At 44.8% G+C, this 27,187-nt stretch overlaps 1 protein-coding gene and 1 pseudogene across 3 annotated transcripts; both read left to right on the top strand.

Moving 5' to 3' along the window:
- The first annotated feature begins 18,328 nt into the window (after positions 1-18,328).
- On the top strand, positions 18,329-24,893 carry LOC123179856 (phosphatidate cytidylyltransferase 1). 3 transcript variants are annotated; one of them, XM_044591750.1, is made up of 12 exons: positions 18,329-18,480; positions 19,207-19,301; positions 20,293-20,546; positions 20,680-20,831; positions 21,329-21,470; positions 22,151-22,307; positions 22,473-22,520; positions 22,620-22,706; positions 23,943-24,071; positions 24,166-24,222; positions 24,367-24,450; positions 24,555-24,893. In XM_044591750.1, the coding sequence occupies exons 2-12, from the start codon at positions 19,221-19,223 to the stop codon at positions 24,657-24,659; spliced, it is 1,296 nt and encodes a 431-aa protein (XP_044447685.1). In that variant the 5' UTR covers positions 18,329-18,480; positions 19,207-19,220; the 3' UTR covers positions 24,660-24,893. The 3 variants fall into 3 exon arrangements, with proteins under 3 accessions (XP_044447685.1, XP_044447683.1, XP_044447684.1); XM_044591748.1 differs by lacking the exon at positions 18,329-18,480 and adding an exon at positions 18,870-19,110; XM_044591749.1 differs by lacking the exon at positions 18,329-18,480 and adding an exon at positions 18,916-19,107.
- Positions 24,894-26,024: 1,131 nt separating this feature from the next.
- LOC123156786 (probable glutathione S-transferase GSTU6) lies at positions 26,025-26,819 on the top strand (annotated as a pseudogene).
- The last annotated feature ends 368 nt before the right edge of the window (positions 26,820-27,187 follow it).

Below are 27,187 nucleotides of genomic sequence, written 5' to 3'. Positions count from 1 at the left end.
TATTTTAAATAGTCTCAAATTGCTCCTTTACATACAATTGTATCAATTTATATACGTATGTGAAACTACATGTAGTAAGCTGGATGAAGGATGGATGAATTAAGCTGGACGAAAAATGGATGGATTGGTTACATGAGCTAACTGGAAAAGGATCCTGAATTTCTTTAAAAAAAGGAATTAACTCTAGTACGTGAGTTAGATGGATGGATTGCTACGTGAACTAGCTACAAAGAACTGTGAGCTAGATGCATGGAAAAGAGAAGACCCAACTCACTTCCATATTATGGAACTTCACATGTTAAATCCCGTCGATCAATGAACGGAAAAATAGTAGAGTAGAATTAACTCCGGTTGTACTATATTTGTGGCTTGTACATGGAAAAGAGAAGACCCGCCTCATTTCCATTATGAAACTTCATAACTTAAAATCCCTCCAAATGAATGAAAAAATAGATTGAATAATCTGCGGGTCTTTTCTGGCTTGTGATGACCCGCTATTTTCCGCTGCGTGTGAAGTAATCAATCCGCTATTTTGCGGGCGAACCCCATCCAAGATTACATAAACTTAACAAATCACGTGGCCTCAACGATGGCTCGTCAAAGTTCAAATCCTTCTCCTTGCGTGGAAGAAATAATAAAAGGATTCAGACCCTAGTTCCGGTACACCGTGCGGACAAATCAATATATTCTCACGAATTCGGGCTAACAGTCTCCAACCATCAAATAGACACTTGATTGTAGGAGGGAAATATCCGAGGTTTTGAAAATCAGTGCAAGAAAGACAAGTTACCTAAATAGTAGTTTCTACACAAGAAGTTTAACCTCATGAGTTTTTGTTTTCTCTTTTATGAAATAATGCCATTGTTTCCCCGCAAAAAAAGAAAAAAAAAGAAATAATGCCATTGTGTGGCACCTAAAGTTCTTAATCTATGAAAGAGCCAGCTATTATCTCGGGGTAGGTCTCGTCGAGCGCTTCCTCGCCGGTGCTGAACCGACCAACTGGATCCGAGGCTGCGTATTCGATGGTTGCGTTGTCAGGTCGGCCGGCGGCGGCAAAGAATGCCGGAGCCACGGCGGCGCTGAGGTTCTCGGCGTTCGGAACGATGACGTTGGTCACGGTGATAACATTCTCGCGAGGTTGTAGATCGGTGTGTAACTAATGCATTACTTATATAGTGGTTTCTGAAGTGATATAAATTAGTCTAGAGCACATTTTGCGCTAGAGGAAATTTGACAAAAATGACACACCATCGCGTCACTGGCTTGTAGGGCTAGCGGCTACACTTGTTTGACACAGAGTGTGCCGTTTGCGCCAAGGGTATGAAAAAAATGCGTATCACTTTGTCGAATATTTCTTCATTATGCAACTAGTTTTACATACAACCCATATCCTCGCTCTTTTATCTTCCTATTTTTCTAAAAGGTGCTAGATATTGATATTGGGAATCCTTTATAACAGAGTTAATTGCACGTTGGTACCACACTTGCGCACCTACTCACGAATCAGTACCACTACTCGTGCATGTCGCAGTTCAGTACCAACTCAGGGCCTAAGTGGTGCATAACGGACTGACAGCTGTATAAGCGCGTATTGACCACGTATTCGACAGGTCGGGCCCACATGTCAGGTGACACGCTGGCCGAATCGGCGCGTGGACGGGTCGCTGACTAGGACGAGGCCGACGCGGTCGGTTATACTCCATGGGCTCGGTCGGTTACATGGGCTCGGTCGGACTCGCCTCACTCTCGCTCGACCTCACTCTCACTCTGGCTCTCCCTCCTCTCTCCGATTCGCCGCCGCCACCTCAACCGGCTCATCGTCGCGCCATGGAGGACGAGAGCAGCCAGGACTCAAGCGTGCAATACATGAACCTCTCCGACGACGAAGCCATGCATTACCGGGTGAGTTGTAGAGCTAGGGTTAGGGTTGGGTTATCAGATTTGGGATTTGGGGGGATTTGATTTGATTTGGGGATTTTGTTTTCCTTTTGTTCCTGTAGATCCCTGCTAGCATTGAAGACCAAGACTACAGTGGCATTGAGACAGCACCCAGAGTTCTTCGCCATCAGTATGGCGTGGCGGCTGAGAGGCGTGTAGCATTCGAAGCATTTAACACGGGCAGGAGGTTCTTAGTCTGTCCTATGAGTGTAAGATTCTGTCCAAACTCTGTGTTAATTGTATTGTTTAATCTAGCCATGTGCATAGAATTGTTCAGTCCAGAGCATAGAATTCACGTTCTTTAATCTAGCCATGTGCTGATGCACATTGTTTAATGAGTACTCTTGTACCATAGCTGTGATGGTCATTTTGTAGCTGTGATGGTCATTTTGTAGTTGTGTTTGGCCTGCCTGGCCACACCACCACCAACCTGGAATTGTATTGTTTAATGGGTAGCTGTGAGGGTCATTTTGTAGCCATTTAGTACTACTGATGCTAATCAGTGGATTAGAAAAATGTGTTGATGCTTGCCATGTATATTTAATTTGGCCAGTAATTTTATAATTGGTCAATAGCTTAGTTTGCAGTGCAGATAATCATTGTTTAGCTCACAAGAGTACTCACTTTGCAAATTATTTGATTGTTTAAGGTCAGAGAGATTCAATGTCAGAAGCTCAAAATTCAGTTAGTGTTTAGTGTCAGAGGTTCATTCTTTAGTTGGCTATATTATTAAAGTTGTTTCTCAAAGCTGCTTAAAGTTCATTTTTTAATTCAGTGGCTAGTCATTTAGGGTCCTACATTGTTTAAAGATGCTCAAAGTTCATTGTTTAAAGCTAGTTGCTCAAAGTTTATTGCTTAAATAATTTACCTAGGAGATTGATTTTGCACATGCTATGGTTGTTTATATTGCAGGAAGATGACAACTGTGGTATTGTTCTCTGGGTTGACCTAGAGTGGCCTCCTACATTGCAGAATGCCTTGTTGAAGCTATGGGAAATGTATCATGACAGCAAGAGTGGTAGGAGGAAGGATAACCTGGAGAGTTCACTCACTATTCACCATTTGACTGAAGAAAAAAATAATCTAGAGGCCAACTATGACAAATTGGTTGAAGATGTGCGCCAACTGTTCAATGCTCAAGAGGATAGGATGGTAGATTTCAGCTATTTGCAGGCTAAGATGCAGAATGTGCATGTTTCTGATTCAGTTGTATCTGACATGAAGATAGAGATGGGGAAGAAAGATGCAAAGATCTTCAAGCTGCAGGAGAAGTATAAAGTACTGATGAACCTGACACAATCTCAAGGCACTTGCATCAGGAACCTGAAGTTTAATCATCTAAAAGAGAACGAAGTGCTTAGTACATCCACCAGGAACCTGCAATTCCAGGTTGATGAACTCAAAAAATCTGAGGAAAAGCTCACCCAGGAGAACACCCAGCTGCTCCTTCACATGGGAGATCTCAAGAAGGGGCATGACAAGCTCACAGCAAGGAGGGATCAGCTAAAGATTCAGATTGCTGAACTGTTGAAGTCAGAGGAGAAGAACAAGCAGAAATTGAAGGGGATCCTGGACATCTTGTCAGAATGAAGATGTAGAGGAAGAGCAAGAGCAAGATCCAGATCAACATGAAGAAGAAGAATGCTGGCTTTGCTGACCTTTTGTGAAGTATGGTGTTGTTGTGAACTAAGTTATGTACTATGGATGTGTAGTTGTTGTGAACCACTATGTTGTTGCTTTAAGTTGTTGTGAACCACTATGGTGTTGTGGTGAACCACTATGTTGTTGCTGTGAACCACTATCTTAACTCTTAGTTGCTGTGAACCACTATGTTAATCAATATGTTGTTGTTGTGAACCAGTTTGTTGTGAACCAGTATGTTAACTCTTAGTTGCTGCTTGTCTTAGTTGCTTGAACTCTTTTATGAACCCCCTAAACCAAAGTTGCTTGAACTCTATGGCATTTAGGCTCCATCGACGTCGAGAACCCCCTAAACCAAAGTGGTTAGGCATTTAGGCTCCGTCGACGTCGAGAACCCCCTAAACCAAAGTGGTTAGGCATTTAGGCTCCGTCGACGTCGAGAACCCCCTAAACCAAAGTGGTTAGGCATTTAGGCTCCGTCGACGTCGAGAACCCCCTAAACCAAACTGGTTAGGCATTTAGGCTCCGTCGACGTCGAGAACCCCCTAAACCAAAGTGGTTAGGCATTTAGGCTCCGTCGACGTCGAGAACCCCCTAAACCAAAGTGGTTAGGCATTTAGGCTCCGTCGACGTCGAGAACCCCCTAAACGAAAGTGGTTAGGCATTTAGGCTCCGTCGACGTCGAGAACCCCCTAAACCAAAGTGGTTAGGCATTTAGGCTCCGTCGACGTCGAGAACCCCCTAAACCAAAGTGGTTAGGCATTTAGGCTCCGTCGACGTCGAGAACCCCCTAAACCAAAGTGGTTAGGCATTTAGGCTCCGTCGACGTCGAGAACCCCCTAAACCAAAGTGGTTAGGCATTTAGGCTCCGTCGACGTCGAGAACCCCCTAAACCAAAGTGGTTAGGCATTTAGGCTCCGTCGACGTCGAGAACCCCCTAAACCAAACTGGTTAGGCATTTAGGCTCCGTCGACGTCGAGAACCCCCTAAACCAAAGTGGTTAGGCATTTAGGCTCCGTCGACGTCGAGAACCCCCTAAACCAAAGTGGTTAGGCATTTAGGCTCCGTCGACGTCGAGAACCCCCTAAACCAAAGTGGTTAGGCATTTAGGCTCCGTCGACGTCGAGAACCCCCTAAACCAAACTGGTTAGGCATTTAGGCTCCGTCGACGTCGAGAACCCCCTAAACCAAAGTGGTTAGGCATTTAGGCTCCGTCGACGTCGAGAACCCCCTAAACCAAAGTGGTTAGGCATTTAGGCTAGTCATCAAATCTCATCATCAAACATTGACAAGGCCAACAAAACTAATCATCAAATCATTATCAAACCTTAACACTGCCAATAACACTAATCATCAAATCTCATAATCAAACCTTAACATTGCCAATAACACTAATCACCAAATTGATAGCATAACATTGCCCATAACACTAAGATAGTTGATAGCAATTCAGTACACTCAAACATAATCATCCAACCAGTTTGACTTGTTGGTTCAGTACAATCAAACCTAAGCATCCAACCATGGTTCAGGACACAAAACATTGATCAGTACCATAGTTTTGAGAAACAACAACTCATTACACTCATCTGTTACCACTAGGAGAAAACCAGGTCATCCAACTAGTGTGACTTCTTGGGGCAGAAGATGTAGAAGGAGTTGCATATCTTGGGGCAGTGAATGGCCTTGCACCACTAGTTGATGGCTGTGAACTTTCACCAGACCTTGCTTCAGATCTTGCACCAGTCCTTGCACCAGACCTTGCTCCAGATCTTGCACCAGTCCTTGTAGGTGGAGGCCGTGATCTTGGTGCAAGCTGGGATCTTGCAGGTGGAGGCTGCTGCTGTGATCTTGCAGGTGGGGGCTGTGATCTTGCAGGTGTATGTTGCTGCTGTGACCTCTTGGTCTTGCAAAAAGAAGTGAGATTGGTATTAGTAGACAACATTAAAATATTAACAAATGCACTAGTCAACTAATACAAAAGAAGTGAGATTTGGTATTACCACATGCTTGTTTTTCCTCATAGCCAAATCTGGTTTCAATTGTTTCAGGCAGTTGGTGTATCTATGGCCTTGGAGACCACAATTAGAGCATGTTATTGTGGCCATTCTACTGCTGTCCTTTGGCTTTGGCACTTCAAACTTGCCCTTGATCCTCTTCTCTTGCTTTCTTCCTCTCCTAACATGAAATTCTGGTGGCTCTATGTCTGGTCCAGGTGTCCTTATCCAGTCATGTTCACCAGGAACAGGAAAGATCATAGGTTCATATGCTGCCACATAAAATGGTTTTCTGAAGAATTTACAAACAAAGTCCTCTGGAAACCTCTTGGCCTTGTTAATTGCTGAAATTGCATGGTTGCATGGTAGGCCACTGAGGTCCCATTTTCTGCAACCACATGTATGATTATCCAAGTTCATAGGGTGTGTTTGCTGCCCACTGGTCACTTGCCATAAATTAACACCAGCTTGAATGGGTTTGCAGTATCTAGCCCTCTCCTTTTCCAGCTCTAGCTTCTCAGCATAGTGTGGTGTGATCTCCCAGAAAGCTGCCTTTCCTCTCTCTCTCTCTCTTCTCATGCCACCTCACCATTTGCTTGTCCTTAATACCATCAACCATAGTCCTAATAGGCTTTTTCCTAAAATCAAGGATATACTTGTTGAACACCTCAGATAGGTTGTTAACAACCAAATCTGTCTTGCAGTTAGTGTCAAAAGCATGCCTTGCCCATGTTTTCTTAGGAATTGCATTAAGCCAGATCCAAGCATCCTCACACTCATTTCTCAAATCATTCATAGCAATATTAAACTTATATTCATTGTAAGCATAACTGGCATTATCCATGCATTTCTTTAGATCTTCCCCCCTAAAACCAGCACTCTGGAAATTTGCATATAAGTGTCTTAGACAATATCTCTGGTGGCAGTTTGGAAATACTCTATTCACTGCATTGAGTAGCTGTAACGCCCACGATGCGGCTATATCTCCCACGTGTTGAGGCACGACTTAGAGGCATAACCGCATAGTGGTTTTGTCGCAAGAAGGGTCATCTTCACACAATCCCATGTAATGAACAAGAATGGGATAAAGAGTTGGCTTACAATCGCCACTTCACACAATACATAAATATGTCTCATACATCATCCAAAATACAAACATATAGACCGACTACGGTCAAGATCCAGATGAAAATAAGACAACCCCAAATGCTAGATCCCCGATCGTCCCAACTGGGCTCCACTACTGATCATCAGGAAAAGACACATAGTAACGACCACGTTGAAAGAACATGCGGTTCCCCCATGTTTGGTTTTGGTAATTGATGACAATCTCTATGGACTAATGGTTGCCTTGAGCTATATTTGAAGGATTTGTCCATAGGCATTTCTTGAAGTCCATGTGTTGGTTTCAAGGAGTTTATGTGGTGACCAAGGTGTTATTAAGGAATTATCCACAGATTGGTCATGTGAGAGTAGAGCTTATTGCAAGCATGTCTTGAAGAAGAAGATTGTGTGATCATTCATGTTTACCTTCAAGACATCATCCAAATGAAGAGAGTTGGAAAGAGTCAAGGTTGATCAAGACTAAGTCAAGAGTGAATCAAGTTGATCAACACACAAAGCGCACAAGATGTACCGAGAGGGATCAAGCGATCCCATGGTGTGGTAAGCATTGTCGATTACGCTTTGTGTACTAACCCATGATCTTCGTGAGAGTTCTTTGTGGGGTTAGGTTGCGGTGTGCAAGTTCAAGTGAAGCATCATGAAGAGATCAAATGCTTGAAGCTTGCCGTCCATTGTGGTGACAATGGACTTGTGAAGATGTGCGGAAGAGTGACTCACCCATAGTGGAGTATGGGGGAGCAATCAACTAGTCTTCATCGAGCCAACACAACCAAGAAAGGTGGTCCAACTTGAGGGAGTCAAGATCGTCATCATCTAGCTCAAGTGGACCATGTGCAAGGCAAAGGTTTGCTCTTGATAGGTTTTCTATTTTACCGGTCTCATGATGGTAGTTGGGAGATCGGGTTATAGGATCGATTGTCGTACTATCAAGGGGGGCTCTCGATGAGTAGCTTGATCGTATCATGCATAGAGAGCTCAAACCATTGCATCCTTGCATCATCTTTGTTGGTTCTTGTTTGGTTCTTCTCTTTGTGAGTTTTGGAGCTTATGGTCATCTTGATGACAAGCTCGAGTTCATCGAAAACGGAGTTCACTCGCATCTTCTATGATGTTTTCGATGTTGGAGGTTATGCCGGTTCTTCTCGGTTGGAGGTTTCACTCCTCTATTTTTTGTTGGAGGTTATGTCGCTGTTTTGATGCTACTCGTCTTTCTCAATCCAACAAGCTTGAGTTTGCTCAATTCGGAGCTCATATGCAGAAGTTATGGCAGTTTTGGTTTCCTAGCGGTAGTACCGCGGCCAGAGCGGCAGTACCGCTTATCGCCCCAAGCGGTAGTACCGCTGTCCAAAGCGGTAGTACCGCCTATGGCCATAAGCGGTAGTACGGCTACGGTTCCGCGCTGGTACCGCCTCGATTTTGGGTCTTGCATTATTCGTGTCGAGTTTTGCAGTAGTTGCACGGCAGTAAGGCACGGCAGTTCCGCCTATAAGCGGTAGTACCGCCCCGATGGGAGGTAGTACCGCCTGTAAGCGGTAGTACCGCTCCGGTCGGGCGGTAGTACCGCTACTGCATTTTTGGTCCCGTGTTCTGCTCCTCCAGCGGTAGTACCGCTGGGGTGCGCGGTAGTACCGCTTATAAGCGGTACTAGCGCCCCAAGGTTCATGTTTGGTTGCTCCTTTTCCCTGCTTCTTCCGCCAGAGCGGTAGTACCGCTCGTGGAGCGGTAGTACCGCTCGTGTGCGGGCTGAGCACATAACGGTTGGATTTTTCCCCTTCTATAAAAGGGGGTCTTCTTCCCCAATGAACCTTATCCATTGAGCTCGTGTTCTTCCCCCATTGTTGACCTTCTTCGAGCTTGCTAACTCTCAATCCCTCCATGGATTCTTGCTAGTTTTGAGGGAAAAGAGAGAGGAGATCTAGATCCACATTTCCACCAATCACTTTCTCCTCTTTGTGAGGGGAACCCCTTGGATCTAGATCTTGGAGTTCTTGGTGTTCTCCTTCTTGTTCTTCCTCTCATTTTCCTCCCTAGCATTAGTTGCTTCGGTGGGATTTGAGAGAGAAGGACTTGGGCACTCCGTGTGCCCTTGCCATTGCATTCGGTGCATCGGTTTGAGTTCTCCACGGTGATACGTGGAAGTTACAAGTTGAGAAGCTTATTACTCTTGGGTGCTTGGTGCCCTTGAGCTTGTTCTTCTTGGGTGCTTGGGTGCCCTAGACGGTTGGTGGTGTTCGGAGCTCAATCATTGTGGTGTAAAGCTCCGGGCAAGCGTCGGGGTCTCCAATTAGGTTGTGGAGATCGCCCCGAGCAATTTGTCGGGTTCCGGTGACCGCCCCCAAGGGTTGCCAAAGTGTACAGGTTCGGTGACCGCCCCCAAGGGTTGCCATTTGTACGGGTTCGGTGACCGCCCTCAAGGGTCCCTTAGTGGAATCACGACATCTTGCATTGTGCGAGGGCGTGAGGAGATTACGGTGGCCCTAGTGGCTTCTTGGGGAGCATTGTGCCTCCACACCGCTCCAAACGGAAATTAGCATCCGCAAGGGTGTGAACTTCGGGATACATCGTCGTCTCCGCGTGTCTCGGTTATCTCTTACCTGAACCCTTTACTTATGCACTTTACTTTGTGATAGCCATATTGTTTCTTATCGTATATCTTGCTATCACTTAGTTGTTTATCTTGCTTAGCATAAGTTGTTGGTGCACATAAGTGAGCCTAGTTGTTGTAGGTTTTGTGCTTGTCAAATTAACCGCTAGGTTTATTCCGCATTTGTTCAAGCCCAAACCATAATTATTTTAAAGCGCCTATTCACCCCCCCCTCTAGGCGACATCCACGATCTATCACACGTTCCTCGTCGAACTCCCACTTGAGATCGACCCCATCATCTGCACTGGCATCGTCGGCACCTGCAACTGTTTTGGTAGAATCTGTGAGTCACGGGGACTCAGCAATCTCACACCCGCGAGATCAAGACTATATAAGCTTATAGGAAAAGATGGAGTAATGAGGTGGAGCTGCAGCGGCAATAAGCATATATGGTGGCTAACATACGCAAAAGAGAGCGAGAAGAGAAGCAATGGAACGGTCGTCTTCTAGCAATGACCAAGAGGTGATCCTGAACACCTACTTACGTCATACATAACTCAGACCGTGTTCACTTCCCGGACTCCGCCGAGAAGAGACCATCACGGCTACACACGCAGTTGATGTATTTTAACTGGGTCAAGTGACAAGTTCTCTACAACCGGACATTAACAAATTCCCATCTGCCTCATAACCGCGGGCACGGCTTTCGAAAGATAATACCCTGCAGGGGTGTCCCAACTTAGCCCATCATAAGCTCTCACGGTCAACGAAGGATAAACCTTCTCCCGGGAAGACCCGATCAGTCTCGGAATCCCAGTTTACAAGACATTTCGACAATGGTAAAACAAGACCAGCAAAGCCGCCCGAATGTGCCGACAAATCCCGATAGGAGCTGCACATATCTCATTCTCAGGGCACACCGGGTGAACACTACGTACAGCTAAAAACAATCCTCGGGTCTCCCCAAGGTGGCGCTGCAAGTGGCTCTAGTTTGGACCAGCACTCAGAGGAACACTGGCCCGGGGGTTTAAATAAAGATGACCCTCGGGCTCGCGAAAACCCGGGGGAAAAGGCTTAGGCAGCAAATGGTAAAACCAAAGTTGGGCCTTGCTGGAGGAGTTTTATTCAAGGCGAACTGTCAAGGGGGTCCCATAAATCACCCGACCGCGTAAGGAACGCAAACTCAAGGAACATAATTCTGGTATATCAGTAACTAGGGCGGCAAGAGTGGAACAAAACACCAGGCATAAGGCCGAGCCTTCCTCCCTTTACCAAATATATAGATGCATTAATTAAATAAGAGATATTGTGATATCCCAACATATCCATGTTCCAACATGGAACAAACTTCAAATTCACCTACAAATAGCAACGCTATAAGAGGGGCTGAGCAAAAGCGGTAACTTAGCCAAACAACGGTTTGCTAGGAAAGGATGGTTAGGGGATGACATGGCAATATGGGAGACATGATATAGCAAGTGATAGGTAGCGCAGCATGGCAATAGAGCGAACGACTAGCATAGCAAAGATAGAAGTGATTTCGAGGGGTGGTCATCTTGCCTGCAATGTTCTCAGAGTTGTCGAGAGCTTGATCCTCGTAAGCGTACTCAACAGGTTCCTCGTTCACGAACTCGTCTCCCGGCTCTACCCAAGACAAGAACACAAACAAACGGAACCACAATCAACCACGAGAAATGCACAAGCAACATGATGCAAAACATGTATGATATGCAAGATATGATATGCGATGCATATGCGTGCTCCGGAAGGAAAATTATGAACAAGGCAGTAACTTGGCAAACCAAGCATGCCAATGGAAAGATGAGATGATTTCGGTCGAAATCGATATAAATATCACCGGAATCGGATGCACAGTTTGCAAATGGCAAGCAAAACAAGAATGACGCGAATCTGCGATAAGCAGCATAATAGCACTTAAAATGCATCAAGCAACAATGCTACAGCACTCCAAAATAGCAACAAAGCATATGGCAGTAATCTACAGGAGATGCTGAAAAAAGATGAACACTGAGCTACGGCTAGATCACAACATATCAAGCTCAAACAAGCATGGCAAAAGTGCAAAAGATAACAGGATCACAGACTTGGTGAAATTACTGGACATGCAGAAAAATGCATCAGGTAGCAATGTTCAGAGCACGAAATCAACATGCTACAGGGGCTTAACATGGCAAAACTTGGCATGGTAGTATTCTACTAAAAGCATATGACAAAAGTCACTTACTGACCATAAGCCAAAAAGGACCAGAAGATATGATGGCAAGCATGTGAACATAGCAAGTTTCGTTAACAGGTTTCAGACTTAGCAGAAAACAGAGCATGACAGAAATAATAATATGAAGGCGTGTTGGTGAGCTTGATGCACTCACTACAGAGCAATGCATGACAAAACAAGCACACCTACAGCAAGATGGCATGTTTATGAAGCTAACCATGACAAGAGCAAGTAAAAAGCATGCATGGATCAACTACAATAAGCTTGGCAAAATTGCATATCATGTTAAGAATCTGCCAGAAATATTTTATAGAAAAAGTAGAGCAAGATTGAGTCATGCTATGGTACTCCATAATTGCAAACAAGGGCAGGAATGGATCAATTACAACTATAGCTACAAAACATCCTTACTGAACATCTCCAAAATATGCATAGATCTCTCTATAGCATCAAGTTTACATGGCATCAAGATGACCTCTAATGAACATGGTGCAATTGAACAAAATGTAGAGCATCGCGAGACGAACAATTTGACATATTACACGCGCGAATCAGAGCTACATGCAAGGAGTTATGCAACGAGGAACAGGGCAATATGCTGTGAAAACTTGAGGACTTAGCAGTTTCGGGGGGGGGGAAGAGAAAGTCAACGCCCGAGATTTTTACCAGATCCGATCAGACCAGCTCGAGGGAGCTCGTCTCCGGCAATGGGAGGAGAGGGGCGACGCGGCCGGCGGTCGGAGGAGATGGAGGAGAGGCGCGGGGCGGCGCGGGTGGCGGCGCACGACGGCGGCGGGGCACGGCGCGGCGGGCGGCGCCGGCGACGGCCGTAGGCGAGAGCGGCGGTGGCACGGCGGCCGGCGGCGGCGGAGGGAGTCGGCGGGCGGCGCTTGAGCGGCAGCGCGGCGTGACCGGCGGGCGGCGGGGCGAGCCGCGGGAGGGCGCGGGCGTCGGGCAGCGGAGCTGCGGGCTGGGAGGGCCGCGATCGGGCCCCGACGGGCCGGCGCGGTACGGGCGGCGGCGGGACACGTGGCGGCCCCGGATTGGCTGCGGGCGCGGTGGCGATTTCGTCCGGCGGCGCTGGACGCGTCCGCCCGCAGAGAGGAGATTTTTAGGGTTTCGGGGACTGCGAATGTTATTTCGGGATGCTCACATATTTATAGGTAGAGGGAGCTAGGAGGCTCCAAATGAGGTGCGGTTTTCGCCCACACGATCTTGATCGAACGACCTAGAGCATGGAAAAGAGTTTGGTGGGTTTTGGGCTGGTTTTTAGGGGTTTTTTGCTGGACACACAAATGAACTTTGCGGATGCCCGGTTAACTGTTGGAGTACCAAACGACCTCCAAATGGAACGAAACTTGACCGGTGGTCTCCGGGTGGTGTAATAAGGCCACTTGACAAGCCTCGGTCCATTCCGAGAAAGTTTGACACCCGCACACGAAAGAAAACGAAAGGGGTGCACCGGGGGAGATAGGAGCGCCGGATTGCAAAACGGACAACGGGGAAAATGTTCGGATGCATGAGACGAACACGTATGCAAATGCAATGCACATGATGACATGATATGAAAATGCATGACATGAACAAAATACAAAACGAAAGACAAAACCCGACCACGGAGGGAATATCATAGCACATAGCCGAAAATGGCAAGAGTCGGAGTTACAAATATGGAAAGTTACATCCGGGGTGTTACAGTAGCCCCTGTTGAAATTACAACAACAAACTAAGCTACTGACTACAGATATAGTTGAAAAAAACCCTAAGCTACTGAAATCACACAGCAAACTAAGTACTTACCTTCTGTCTATCTGACATGATACTATAAGGACCAAATTGGCCAACTTCTCCCCCTAGACATATCTTGAGTTGGTGCAGAAACCAGCACCAATTTGTTGTATCCTCCTGACCAACAATGGCAAATGCAATTGGATAAATGTTGTTATTGCCATCTCTGCCAGTGGCAGCAAGGATCTGTGCACCTGTGGTCAGCTTAATAAAGCATCCATCAACACCTGTTTTGCAAAAAAAAGAACCAATTAAGTCAGTACATAGCAAAAAAACTATAGCAAAGGTGTAATCATGTACATAGCAATGGACTAAAGCAAAGAAACAACTAACTAACCAATGAAAGGTCTGCATCCATTGAGAAATCCCTCCCTTGCTCCATTTAAGCACAAAAACATTGCATGAAACCTTAGCCCTGGATGTGGTATTTTTTTGTTGCTTTAGGAACTAGAGTTGTAACTACAACCCTACTTCCAAGGTTTGTCTGCATGATGGTTGCTGCATAGTCCCTTAACCTGGGATAATGCTTCTTGTGCTCTCCTAAGACAGCTTCCACAGCTAAGTTTTTGGCCCTATAGGCCATGTGCTTAGGAACCTCAACACCATACTTCTCATTGCAGGCATCAATCAGAGTTTGTATGCTAGTGGTTGGATCAGACCTGAACAATGACTCATATGTCCTTGCAAGCCACTTTGCACTAACCCTGGAAGACTCTGTAGTGCTAGGGCAAGTGTGCTCCAGGTTCATTTTTCTATAGCAAAAGTCTTTTCACCTTTGATCACAACAGCAACAATGTGGAACTGACAGTGCTCATTTCTGCAACATGCAATGATCCTTTGGTCAGAGTTTCTATGATATCTGAAATCTCTTGCCTGTGAAATGTGCAAGCTCAACAGAGCATCTCTGAATTGCTGCTGATTTGTGAAGCACATGTACTTACATAATTGCTCGTGTGGGTGCTCCATTTTTTCATTGAACCATATCCTAGGTTTTCTTTTCTGTGCCCTACTCTTCTTGCTTTTCTTTAGGACAAATTGCAGTGGCTCATGCCCATCATCTTCACTATCCATCAGCCAACCAGTTTCTTCTTCATCTGATGAAGGAATGAAATCTTTCTTCACCTCCTTTAAAACACTAGAATGTGTTCTAGTGGTGGGGCACCTCCTAATTGGCAGCTTCTGTCTCTTCTTTGGAGGTTCTACCTGCAACTGTTGAGCTAACTCCACATTCAAGCTCTCCTCCCTCTCTTCATCCCCACTCTCTTCCTCCTCCGTCTCAAACAGATCCTCAACCTCAGTGTCACCCTCATAATGCAGTTGTTCCTCCTCTTCTGACTCATCATCTGAATATTCATCTTGATCATCTGCTAGTTGTTCCTCATCTGCTTGTCTCTTTCCATCTATTATCTCTGTGTCTTGAGAAATCCTGTACTTCTCCAAGTAGTTGTCACTGTCATATGCCCCTTCTGAATTATCACTACTATAATATCCCTCCTCCAACAAAACTTCATCCTCCGACCCATCATAGAATTCAGCTTTTGTTTACCTAGATTTTTGCTCTCTTGTGTGCAAAAACCACTAGCTTCAACATTGGTACTACTACTGCCCTGACTATTAAAAACAACCCCTTGGTCATCAACAGCAAGCACAGCTGGCTCACTGAGATCATACACAACTGGTGGTGCATAAAGAATGGTCTGTAGTTCAGCATTTCTCTGAATTGCAGCACTGTCAGTGGCTGTTGCTCTAACTAACAGATTCAAAACTAAAGTATGCTCATGCTCCTTCTTAATTTGCTGCAATTTAATGTTTGTGTCAATCAAGTCTAGGCCATGCTCTCTCTGCTCTCCTATGCATGTGTTCTCCATGTGATACAGTTCATCAGAGAATGTAAATCCTTGTGTATGCAACAGTGCATACAGATTGAGAAAAGTGACATCAGAACTGCATATCTTCCTATCCAAATTATGTAGGGCATCAAAGTGAATCCTAACATCCCAGATAGCCTCCTCCACACTATAAGTGCCAGCAAATTTGGACATTTTCATTAACACTAACCCTAGCCCCCAAATTGGAAGAAAGAACAGAGGAGAGGGAGGAGGACTTACAGCACCCCACCATATCCATGGGTCCAGTGATGGCTCGTGAAAGGGTTGGCGACCCAGATCTCTGCCATCCGCAGGCGCTGCTCCATGGTCAGCGGGGCCTCCTCCATTTCTTCCTCGCCGCTCGAGTAGTACGACGAACTGTCGCCGTCGCCCTCGGCCAATCCTGGGTGGGCATCGGCCCCGAGGCCAGGAAGATCTCCGTACCCGCCCACACCGCCACCGCTGCTCGAGCCGCCGCCTACACCGCCGCCGCCCGGGTTCGCCATCGCCATTGACACAGAGGAGCACGGGGAGGAGAGGGAGAGGGGAACGAGAGTTAGGGTTCGAACCGGCGGCTCGGTTCGACCTAGCCCGTTAGGTCGGCCTCGTCCTAGTCAGCGACCCGTCCACGCGCCGATTCGGCCAGCGTGTCACCTGACATGTGGGCCCGACCTGTCGGATACGCGGTCAATACGCGCTTATACGGCTGTCAGTCCGTTATGCACCACTTAGGCCCTGAGTTGGTACTGAACTGCGACATGCACGAGTAGTGGTACTGATTCGTGAGTAGGTGCGCAAGTGTGGTACCAACGTGCAATTAACTCTTTATAACACTATGCTCCCTAGCTTTAAAGAGCCCACATCAGTTGAGGTCTTCAATTAGAATTGGACCATCCCATTTTGACAGGGTCAACAATTTATCTAAGCTCTCTCATTCAATTCTTTTATACAATGCATTATGCTTCCTACTTTTTAAGGCCTCATAATTAATTGAGACCTTCAATTTAAAATCGGGTCACCTATTTTTGACCGGGTCAACAATGTCTCAAGGAGCTCTGCCATTTAATTCTTTTTTAATTTCATATCTTCTCTAGTTTTGAAGCTCTTTCATTGAATCAAGGTATTCAATTTAGGATTTGGTTTATGATTTTGTCCGGGCCAACGATTCTTCAAATCAATCAGCAGCATGCAACCAGCCTATAAAAACATATCAATCCCGCGCACCCTCCCACCACCTAGAAAGAAAGAAGCGCCACAATGCGATACTGTAGCACAAGTATAATACATGCACACCCACCGACACAGAAATCCCTCCACATAAGTATACGTTGGCTCGCGGATAACACAAAACCACATCACGAAAAGTCCACCAAATCACCGCAATATAAATAAAAACAAAACATCACTCCAGACCTTATACTTTGAAAAAGGGCGAGTGTTTTTTTCCTTAAGTAACCCAGCAACACCGATGGCACAAACAAAAGCGCGCCCAGCCCTTCTAGTGGTATATCATGCGGGGGCCTGCAAGTTGCAACGGATAGCACGTTCATAGAAAATACGATCATTTGTGACATAGGAAGAACAACAAGATTTGAATTAATAGTGCTAGGAGTTTATGCACATTATAGAGTTTGTCATGTACCTTATCCTTACCTTTTATAGGTCACAAGAACGGCATGCATTTTTGAGGGGAAGTGCCACCAGAGCCCATGCATTTTTGAGAAGATGAACCGTCTTCTCCTAAGGAGATGATGTGCGCGTTCTCTGCAAATGGAATGCATCCACGGTGAACTTTTCTAACATCAAGCCCTCGTTTGCTATGATTTTCCGGTGAAAGAACTCTGAACTGCTCGCGCGCGTCTCGGGAGCAACTAGTTAATGAGCGCTTCTTTCGGAGCATCCCGTATATCACTTGGGGGGTAGGTTCAGAGCGCGTCACTTCAGCCGCCGGTATGTGTCGTGCTCTGGACGCTCCCTTCGGATTTTTTTTTCCGCACGCGTATTCGGCTTTTTAGATGGTTTGTTCGGCTTTCCGGTTTCCACCGCTCTTGCTTAGCTTCTTGACCAAAAAAGAAATATTTTAAAAAAATTGCATGAAAAACGTGTATTTTTTTCTTTCACGAGAGGCGCGGATTTGCTTTCGTGGTAGGCACGGCCGTGCCTCTCAGAAACGTCTTTCCGAAAAGGAAAAACAAGTGAACCCGGTTCGTTTTTCTGTCCGGCTTTTGTGTGAAAAAACAGTTCGTCAAAACCTATCAACATGAGATCTAGTTTTGAAGATCTCGAGCGAGGAATTGCAACGGTGAAAACGGTCCGAGATTTGAACGCATGGTTCAAGAGATAAAACGTTCCGAGTAAACAAACGAGTCTACGAGAGAAGGGAAACCCGCCATGGTCGCGACAAGCGGCGCCACTGTATGCAGTATGTTACTCACTGTTGGCAACAAGGGGGGCGCTTGTGGCGGCGGCGTGGTCTGGATCTGGGACCTCCAGATCCGGGTCAACAGGGCGTGTCCGAGGCTTGGCTGGCCGCCTGCTGGCTGCTTGGTGTGGTTGGGCTGGCCGCCTGGTGTCAGGTTTGTGTTGTGGTTCTCCGGTGCTAGTCGCTGGTCCGAGCGGATCTTCTTGGGCGCTATGTACGCAGCTGACGGAGTATCGAGACGGTGGCTTTCCTGGGTCCGACTGAGTCTCGCTATCCATTAGCCGTCTCCTCTTAGGCATTCATGGATGGTTAGTGCGTCGACAAGGAAAGCTCGTTTGCAGTTGTTCTTGGTGGCGTTCGGTGCCGGTCGAGACGCGGCTAGATGATATGCTCAGGATAGGCTCCCTTTGGGTTGTGTCTGTATCTGTTGTAGTATGCGTGAGTGTGGAGTTTCAACTGCACCCGCTGTTCGCAGCAAGTTGTAGTCTCTTGTATTCGATTTTCTGCCTTCTATAAAAACATGGTACGCCTAGGCGTACTCTCGAAAGAAAAATCTTTGCATAGAGTGGTCCTTAAATTAATAATAATTAGTGATTTGAGACATAAAGCAAAGCAAAATGGGAAGAGACATAAAGCAAAGCAAAGTGGGAAGAGGAATAAAAATCCCACCCCCGCACGCACGCGCACACGCGGCCGCACGACAATCAAATCCCCCCCACTCAAACCCAGAGCCCCCAGCTCGGCTCGCCGCCGCCGCCGCCCGGCCGAGCTAGGGTTCCGGCGAGCCCGCCCGCCCGCCCGCCCGCTCGAGGGGGCCGCGTCAGGGGCTCCCTCCCCGCTCCTCGCCGAGGGGAACCCGCTTCCCTCCCCTCCCCTCCCGGTGAGTTCAGTTCAGCACCCCCGCCCAGCCCCCTACGTTCCAAGTTCCGCGGGGAGAGGGGATCCCTTCCCTTCCCTTCCCAGGCCGCGACCCGGCGCTGCTGCTGCCCGGAGCTCACCGCTGTGTTCCGGAGCTCTTTCTTAATTCGGAAGCGGGGAATATGTGATCCCGAATGCTTGTTGCATAGATTCTGCCTTTCTGGGGGAGGTGCTTAGATTGCTCAAGTCCGTTGGCTGGTTGATTGATTGACGGCTTGGAGTTAGCTGTAGGTCAGCGGTTGCCGTCAGCAACCAATCGGCGAGTGACCCCGACAGCGATGTGTCCCTCCCTTGCTTATTGCGTGGAGCTTGTTTATTGCGTGGGGGCAACGACTGGTCCTCCCTATGCGCTCGCTCGCTTGCCGTGCCGTGCCGCGCCACGCCAAGGATGCTGGGGATGGTTGGTTGGCTGGCTGGTCCACCGCTGCCCACAAATGCTGGTTTTAATACTTCCCTGTGGCCCTCACCGGCTTATTGTCCGGGTTGCGAGTTCCGCGGATCATCTGTGCTCTGCAATTACCGGTCTGTCTGTTCCGCGGATCATCTGTTTGTAAAGCTGTCAGTGGTTGAGCCAGCTTGGTGATTGACAGCGGTGTGCTCCTCTGTGTTTTACTGCTTGCTGTGAGAATTCACTTTTGCGGTCGAATCTGATCTAACACGACTTGCTGTTGTGACGTCGTATTTACAGGCTCGACAGCAGCGATGGAAAAGGAGACGAGCAGCTCCAGCGACGTTTCTGCTTCTCATGTAGGTCGTGTTAGGAATCGAAGGCGCGCCAATGAGGTTGGTTATTTATCTTTTGGAATCTTGTTCCTCTGGCTCGGGCTTGCTTTCCGTGTCATTTAGCAAATGGACAAACACTATAGTTTCTCAGGCAGCGTGTTGCATCCACGGCTTTCTGCTGGTCTTTATTTTTCAAGAGAAGAGAAAGTTGTTGATCCTTTTCTTTTCCAAATTTATTCTTTAATAATCAGATGGGTATGCTACAAACATCTTCCAGCTACGTTTAGAAAACCAACCCCCACTCATGTAAAAATGTGCTTGTACTATGCAGAAAGAAAGAAAAATAATCTTGTACTGCTGTTATTTTGTTTATTGCTCGTTTATTTACCGTTGTTAATGGAGTACTTGTTGAGTACTAACATGGGAGTATGCTGCAATGATAGAGCATCCAACTGTTTTGACTACCATGATTTTTTTTGTAGCTAATATTATATATTTTCTTGGAATCTTCCTCCTTACAACTCTGGCTTGCTTTCCATGGTGTTCGCAAATGGACAAACTCTATAGTTTCTCAGCGCTGTGATGGTCCGTATTATCAAGAGAAGTGAAAGTTGTTGATCGTTTTTTTCTTCCAAATTTAGTCATTAATGAGATGGCTATGCGACGAACATCTTCCAGCTACATTTTGAGAAAATACCTCCACCTAAGGTGCTTGTACTATGCAGAAAGAAACATAACCCTGTACTGCCGTCGTATGATAGAAAAAGCATGAAGCCGAGCAGGCACAAAGTTGTACCAAAATGTTACCAATTGTTCACTTATTTCAGGCTTAATGGAGTATTTGTTGAATATGCTAACTTGGGAGCATGCTGGAAAGATAGAGCATCCACCTGTCATATGCTGACAACCACTCGTTTCATTTTGTTTTGTGATTAATGGAGTATTTGTTGAGTATACTAACATGGGAGCATGCTCCGAAGATAGAGAATCCACCTGTTTTATGTCGACAACCACAATTCTTTTTTTCAGCTAATATTTTATTTTTCTTCAGGTTACGACAGATGGGAATAAAGCCAACGGACAGACTTTGCTTGTCAGTGATCGGAACAAGTATAAGTCGATGCTTATCCGTACATATTCTACTGTGTGGATGATTGGCGGCTTTGCATTCCTAGTTTATATGGGTCATCTTTATATCTGGGCCATGGTGGTTGTCATTCAAATATTCATGGCGACAGAGCTTTTTAATCTACTCAGAAAATCCAGTGAAGAGAAGCAACTGCCAGGGTTCAGGCTCCTGAATTGGTAGGTGCCTAGTCATTCTGATTCTACTATTGTTTTGAACGGAAAATTGTCAGTAACTTGGATGACGTAGCTGCCACGATTGTAATGCTTTTCAAAAAAGTATATATAATTTTGTCTTATCATTTCTTTGCAGGCACTTCTTTTTCACAGCAATGTTGTTTACATATGGACGCTTTCTTAGTCGGGAGCTTGTTAACACAGTATCTTCAGATCACTTGTTGTATAAGCTCGTCAGCGGCCTAATAAAGTATCAGATGTTTATTTGCTATTTTCTTTATATTTCAGGTAAGTTACAGTATGTTTTGCAATGCGGAAATAATGTCAACTAGTAATTATTCACTTCAAAATTTCATAGTGTTAAGAATATTTCAGAACGTGCTAATATGTGTAAAGACCTTATCCAAAAGATAGTAGCTCATCACTCATGACATTTATGCTCTGCTTGGCACTTTGGTTATTATTTGATTATAGGTTTTCTAGTCGATGTAAATGACAGTGCACCTGTGGCATTAGCAATTATTCATGCAAACAGAGTGGAAATATTTTGTTGTCTATTTGACCTATTTTGGATGGGTGTTAAGAGTTTGAGAATGTTACGAACTAAAAGTTTATATAATGAACACAATGTGTTACGCAAAAGCTGCTTTTCTTTGACTTTTGCAATTTGTTTGGTCGCATGAGTTTTGCATAGACATTCCTCCCTCTGGTAACCTGCCTGTCTTGTCTTGCTAACGTCTATTTCATATCTTCCATAAAAGTAATGTATAATTCCGATGATCCAGGATTTGTATGGTTTATTTTGACACTGAAGAAAAAGACATACAAATACCAGTTCAAACAGTATGCCTGGACACACATGATCCTTTTAACGGTTTTTGCGCAATCTTCTTTCACGGTTGCAAATATATTCGAAGGAATGTTCTGGTAAGCCATTTATTTATCTTGTTAGCGTTCTTTTCTTTACAGTTTTCACTTGCTGACTTGAGTAAAACGTTTATCCATTTTTAACCAGTGTTGACGGTTGGCATGTATTTATTCGGTATAGTTTAAACATCCAAGTTTCTTGGTTTAAAAAGCACCTGAAGTTATTGAAGTATCTTCAAGATGCCTAATTTCTTGTACAGCCATTAAAAATATTTTTGCCATGAAGTCCTGAACCTGTTCAACATACTAGGAATTTCTCAGATTGCCACCCAATGTGCTTCCTTCACAGAAGCTGTAGCCTACAGTTCTTACTTCGGTTACAGTGGTAATATTACCCATTTGTGATTTTGTTCTAGTAGGAGTCTGACCTACCACTGTAAGAACATCCAGGTCCTCACCAGAAAGAGGAGAAAAGAAAAGAAAAGAAAAGAAAAGAAAAGAAAAACTTAGGAGTGCTGGTTGCAACAGCTATATTCAAACTGTTAAATGTCTATGCATGTTGCTGTTTGGTATCTGTGCCTTTCTATATCTTTTTTTTATTTTATCCGACTTGAGTTAAGCTACATTATGACAATAGCACATTGATAAGTAATATGCATGTTAGTTAAGCGAGTAACTGTTGATATTTTAGCCTGTGCATTTGACAAACTCCATACATCTTTAATATTATGCTTCTACAGGTTTCTTCTACCTGCTTCGCTCATTGTGATCAATGACATTGCTGCCTATTTATTTGGGTTCTTTCTCGGGAGAACACCATTGATCAAGCTATCTCCAAAGAAAACATGGGAAGGCTTTATTGGTGCATCAGTGACAACCATCATCTCTGCTTTCCTGGTGAGATGAAAGCCCTGGTTTATGCACTTGAGAGATTACTAGTACCTTCAAGGGGTTGAATCTGTAAATAATAATTTACGTTACACATTTGATGCACAAAATGATTTCGGATGCTTCATTTGTAATTCTTTATAATAGCATTATTCACTTTCACTTCTTTTGCAGTTAGCAAATGTAATGGGTCGCTTCCAGTGGTTTACATGCCCAAGAAAGGTAACTTATTATTTCTTTCAGAATGTGACTATTAGTTGGATTAGCAAATTGGTGTACTGTTGATTTTATTCTTAGTTTGTATTTTGGTAATATTTTCAGGACCTGTCAACAGGGTGGCTTCAGTGTGATCCTGGCCCTATGTTTAAGCCAGAGCATTATTATCTGGGAGATTGGGTACCACATTGGGTAAGAAGAAGGATATCCTTTTCAATTTGTTAGTTTGAATACTATTTTCTCTACTATATAGGCTGGCATAAGCATAAGGTTCAAATTTATAAGCCCCCTCCCCTCACAACCGTTGCCCGAGTCCAAAAAACAAACCTCGACTCCAAAACTGTTTGGTTGACAACTCTCAATCTTCAGCAAGACAAGGCACATCATCCCCCTTGAGTCAATTTACTCTAGCTTCATCCTTCGTGGCTAGTGTGGCGTTTTGACATGCAAGTGGTTTTGTACGGCATGTCAACCAATCAGCAGAATGAGCAAATAACCAAAAACGATGGTGGGACTACGTGGTGTCTCGAAACTTCTTTCCTCTGTTTCTTTTGTTCTCCATGGCTCTTCCTTCCTGCTGCCCTTTCGCAGCAGCCAACAGGCAGTGGTGTTGACTCCATTCCCTAGCTATGGAACCTGAACAGAAGCAGCAGAGATAGAAGGATCAGCAGCAGCCAATCATATGCAGAGCACGGCAGAAGCGGCGGCAAGAAAGAATCTTGAGCTGGAGAAGGTCTTGCATCCAGATGGTGTTTAGTCTCTCAGGAGTTAGGGAGTTCTCTGCGGTAGTAGTTGGTGTCCATGAGATGTTAGTCCCAGTCTTGTGTCAGTTGAAGATTAGAAGTGATATTACCAGTATTCTATAGTATGGACTCCTCTTGATAATTGGAAAGGGTCAATGCTGTGTTTGAGAATCAAGAAAAAGTATGTCACGTGTATTTGCTATTTCTCAGTCCATATAGGCCTCAGCTGTATCTGTCTTCCTCCCAACAGTAATTATCCTGATGTGAACCAAGGTTAATAACAGGGCACTTGTTGTGGCTGCTGATGTGTCTGAGAAGCAGCATTTATATCAGGGAAGTTTAACATGTAGGTGCCATGTTTATTAAAACCACGGGGCTTTTGGGTAAGGTCAAATCTAGTGCTTGAATGACCAATGAAGATGTTTATCCCATATTGTTCCTTGGAAGGGTCAAGACAAGCATAATCACGTCATTTACATGTGACCAAGTGCTCATCTGAACCAACAGACTATTCTTTTCCCGTATCCACCAAATCCCCCCTGTTTGATGAATTAATGCTACTTCATCATGATAATTGATCTATTTACTTTACCTAGTTGTTTCCTTATTGGTTTTGTACCATCTTTACGAAGTTTATGGATCTTTTAGTCATGAACTTTATCTGATTACTTGTGTCTCTTGACAGTTTCCATGGAAAGATGTGTTCCTAATGCCCGTGCAGTGGCATGCTTTAGCCCTTGGTTTATTTGCATCGATAATTGCACCATTTGGTGGATTTTTCGCAAGTGGCTTCAAGAGGGCTTTCAAAATAAAGGTGCGTACTGCTGCATTACCATTGCTGTCTCTGGGAATACTAAGTATGGAAATTATACAGTTTTTACTTCCATTAACATCTTCATATTTTATAGGATTTTGGTGACAGCATACCTGGGCATGGTGGAATCACTGACCGAATGGACTGTCAAGTAAGCCCAAACATTTACATACTGAGAAGACTTGATTATGCAAAGTTGAATGAACTTGTTTATTATTCGATAATATTTATCATACATTCCTAGCCTTTGCAGTTTAGCTGAAAATAATATTTGTTCTCGTACATTTTCCCCCAGATGGTTATGGCAGTTTTTGCATACATATACCACCAGTCGTTCATCTCACCCCACAATTTCTCCGTTGACGCAATCTTGGATCAGGTCTGTATCTATAGCACCTTGTTTTTTTTTAATCTTACCATTACCCTGTTCATCGTGGTTCTCATCCATTCATGGCCTACTATATTTCTTTTGCAAACACACAGATCTTAAGAAACCTGACGTACGAGGAGCAGAGAAACTTGTATGAGCAACTTGGGGAGATGTTGGGCAACTTATGCAAAGCTGATAAACTCGCTGCTTGCTTATGAAAAGCACACAACACAAGACAGTAGGCTGGCTGTGTATGTATCTATTTGAGCGCTCGCTTGGTTCGCCGCCATGAATGTAGCTCTAGATTCACCGTGTACAGCATCGTCGTCGTAGCTCCTCTGTACCCTTGTGATGGGAGTGATGGTGTCCTTGTCGAAAACATTGTACAGAATGGATGTATGGACTGTTTGATAGGGCTAACTAATTTAAGTAGGTGCTTGATTTGCTGTGAACTTGTGTTGCTTTTATTCTCCCACTGCTATTGATTTATTAATTTGCGCATTGTGCTCGTTTTTCGTAATCGGAGATGGAAAGCTTATATTCCTGTAAACCATCACTTTGTTTGTTGGACCATATCGAATATTTGGAGAGCTGCATACAAAATATTTGAAGTCTGCATGTTTCTGTTGCCCCTCTCATCTATGTACAACAACAGTATAAACTACTCTCTGATTCATTCAAAAATATTTGAAGTTCAAGGTTTGTCCTAAGTCAAACATTAAGTTTGACTAGTATGTGGCGTGGCAAATTGTTTGATGTTACATCTTTTTGCATGTCTTATGTTGCACGGTATGTTCATAATACAGCCATTTGCATCGACAGCGAAATTGCAAATTTATATTGCAGAGATATTTGGGAAGCGATGGATGCACTGTTTGTAGGATGCCTATTATGCATTAGACTTGTTCAGACTAGTATATGATTACAGAGTGCGTAGTGCATGCTTGAGGTTTGTGTGACTAAGTACTACTCCCCACGTTCCAAAATATAAGTCTTTTTTAGAGATTTTAATATGGACGGATGTATATATACGTAATTTAGAGTGTAGATTCACTAATTTTGCTCTATATCTAGTCTATCGAAATCTCTAAAACGACTTATATTAAGGAAGGGAGGGAGTACGTTGTAGTAATTATATGAGATGGTTTACGTATCCCTAAAAAAAAGAGATGGTTTACGATCCTTCCGCAAGACTATTCTTAAGTTAGTTCAGGATGACCGGCTGGGGATGTCCAGGACTCTGCTAATCCGTTTACTTCTCCAAGACATGACTAATGTTTAGAGAAGCTTGACAAGAAAGTTAACTAATCGGCAAGCAACAACCCACTAATGTTGGTAAACATTGTACAAAAAGTCCATTCAATGTCTGGATATCTTAAACTAAGTTATTGTGGAGGATCATTAGCCTCGACGTTAGCACTGGCCTCATGGATGACGCATTCTTGCCTTCCATACTCCATCACCCAAGCTCTTCATAAGTCACTCCTCTCACTATAGCAAGGAACCAAGCAAAACACAGTAAACATCAGTACAATCAAAGTTTAAATCTGCAGCTCACGCCCATAGCGCGTTGCGGAGGAGAAATGGCTGACGAAGATGAGCTGAAGCTGTTGAGTACGTGGGCGAGCCCCTGGGCTTCTATGGTGAAACTCGCGCTCCACCTCAAGGGCTTGAGCTACGAGAACATCGAGCAGGACCTCAACTGCAAGAGTGACCTCCTCCTCGCGTTCAACCCAGTGCACAAGAAGGTGCCCCATCCACAACGGCAAGCCAATCTGTGAGTCGGTCGTCATAATTGAGTACATCGACGAGGCCTATGGCAGCACCAGCCCCTCCCTCCTACCCACTGACCCCTACGAGCGTGCCATTGCTCGGTTTTGGGTAGACTACATTGACCACAAGGTGCTTAAAGTGTCTGATTTGTGTTATCGATTTTACATATGATACGTGGTGAGTTGATCAATGATGCTATTTGTGCGTGTGCATGTAGCTAGTCATCCCGTGGAAAGTGGCGTTCACAGCCAACACTGAGGAGGATAAGATTGAAGCGATAAAGCAAATATTAGTGGGGGTGAATGTGCTAGAGGGGGACTCTCAAGGAATGCTCCAACGGGAAGCCCTTCTTCGGTGGTGATAACGTTGGATACGTGGATATAGCACTGGGCGGTTTGTTGGTGTTTCTGCAAGGAACTGAAGAACTATGTGGTGCCAAGCTCTTTGGCACCGCGAATACCCCACTTCTGCTTGCTTGGGTGGAGCGCTTCACCGCACTGGATGCTGCCAAGGTGGCTCTGCCGGACGTCAATAAATTGGTTGTGTTTGCAAGGATAAGGCGGGCCCGGATTGCTGCTACTATAAATATATCTGTCAAGAACTGAGCCAAGCAGTTTTGTCCATTGAATAATATATGTTGTATTATTATATACTTATGTCTGTTGAACAATATATGTTGTAGAGTTATGCATTATCTCTCGTTGGTGTCACTGTCACAAATGTCATGTATGCAATATTGTACGGTATAAGGAACTTGGAATGTTCCTTGGTTATAATATATATCTTTTTACAAGATTTCTTTTTTTCTTCAACGGAGATGGAATTTGGAAGGAGAGCATGTCCATCTTTGTTGGCGATGACTATGAGTGAAGTCACAAAGGGAGCTGTGAAAGAAAACACCTTCAACATCAACTTTCACGATCTGGTAGTTTAGATCTTGAGATTCAACAAAAATGCACCTTGATATATAACT

This window comes from Triticum aestivum, chromosome 1D (genome assembly GCF_018294505.1).
Source record: "Triticum aestivum cultivar Chinese Spring chromosome 1D, IWGSC CS RefSeq v2.1, whole genome shotgun sequence".
Taxonomy (NCBI): Eukaryota; Viridiplantae; Streptophyta; class Magnoliopsida; order Poales; family Poaceae; genus Triticum; species Triticum aestivum.
This window is presented reverse-complemented; position numbering and strand designations above follow the sequence as displayed.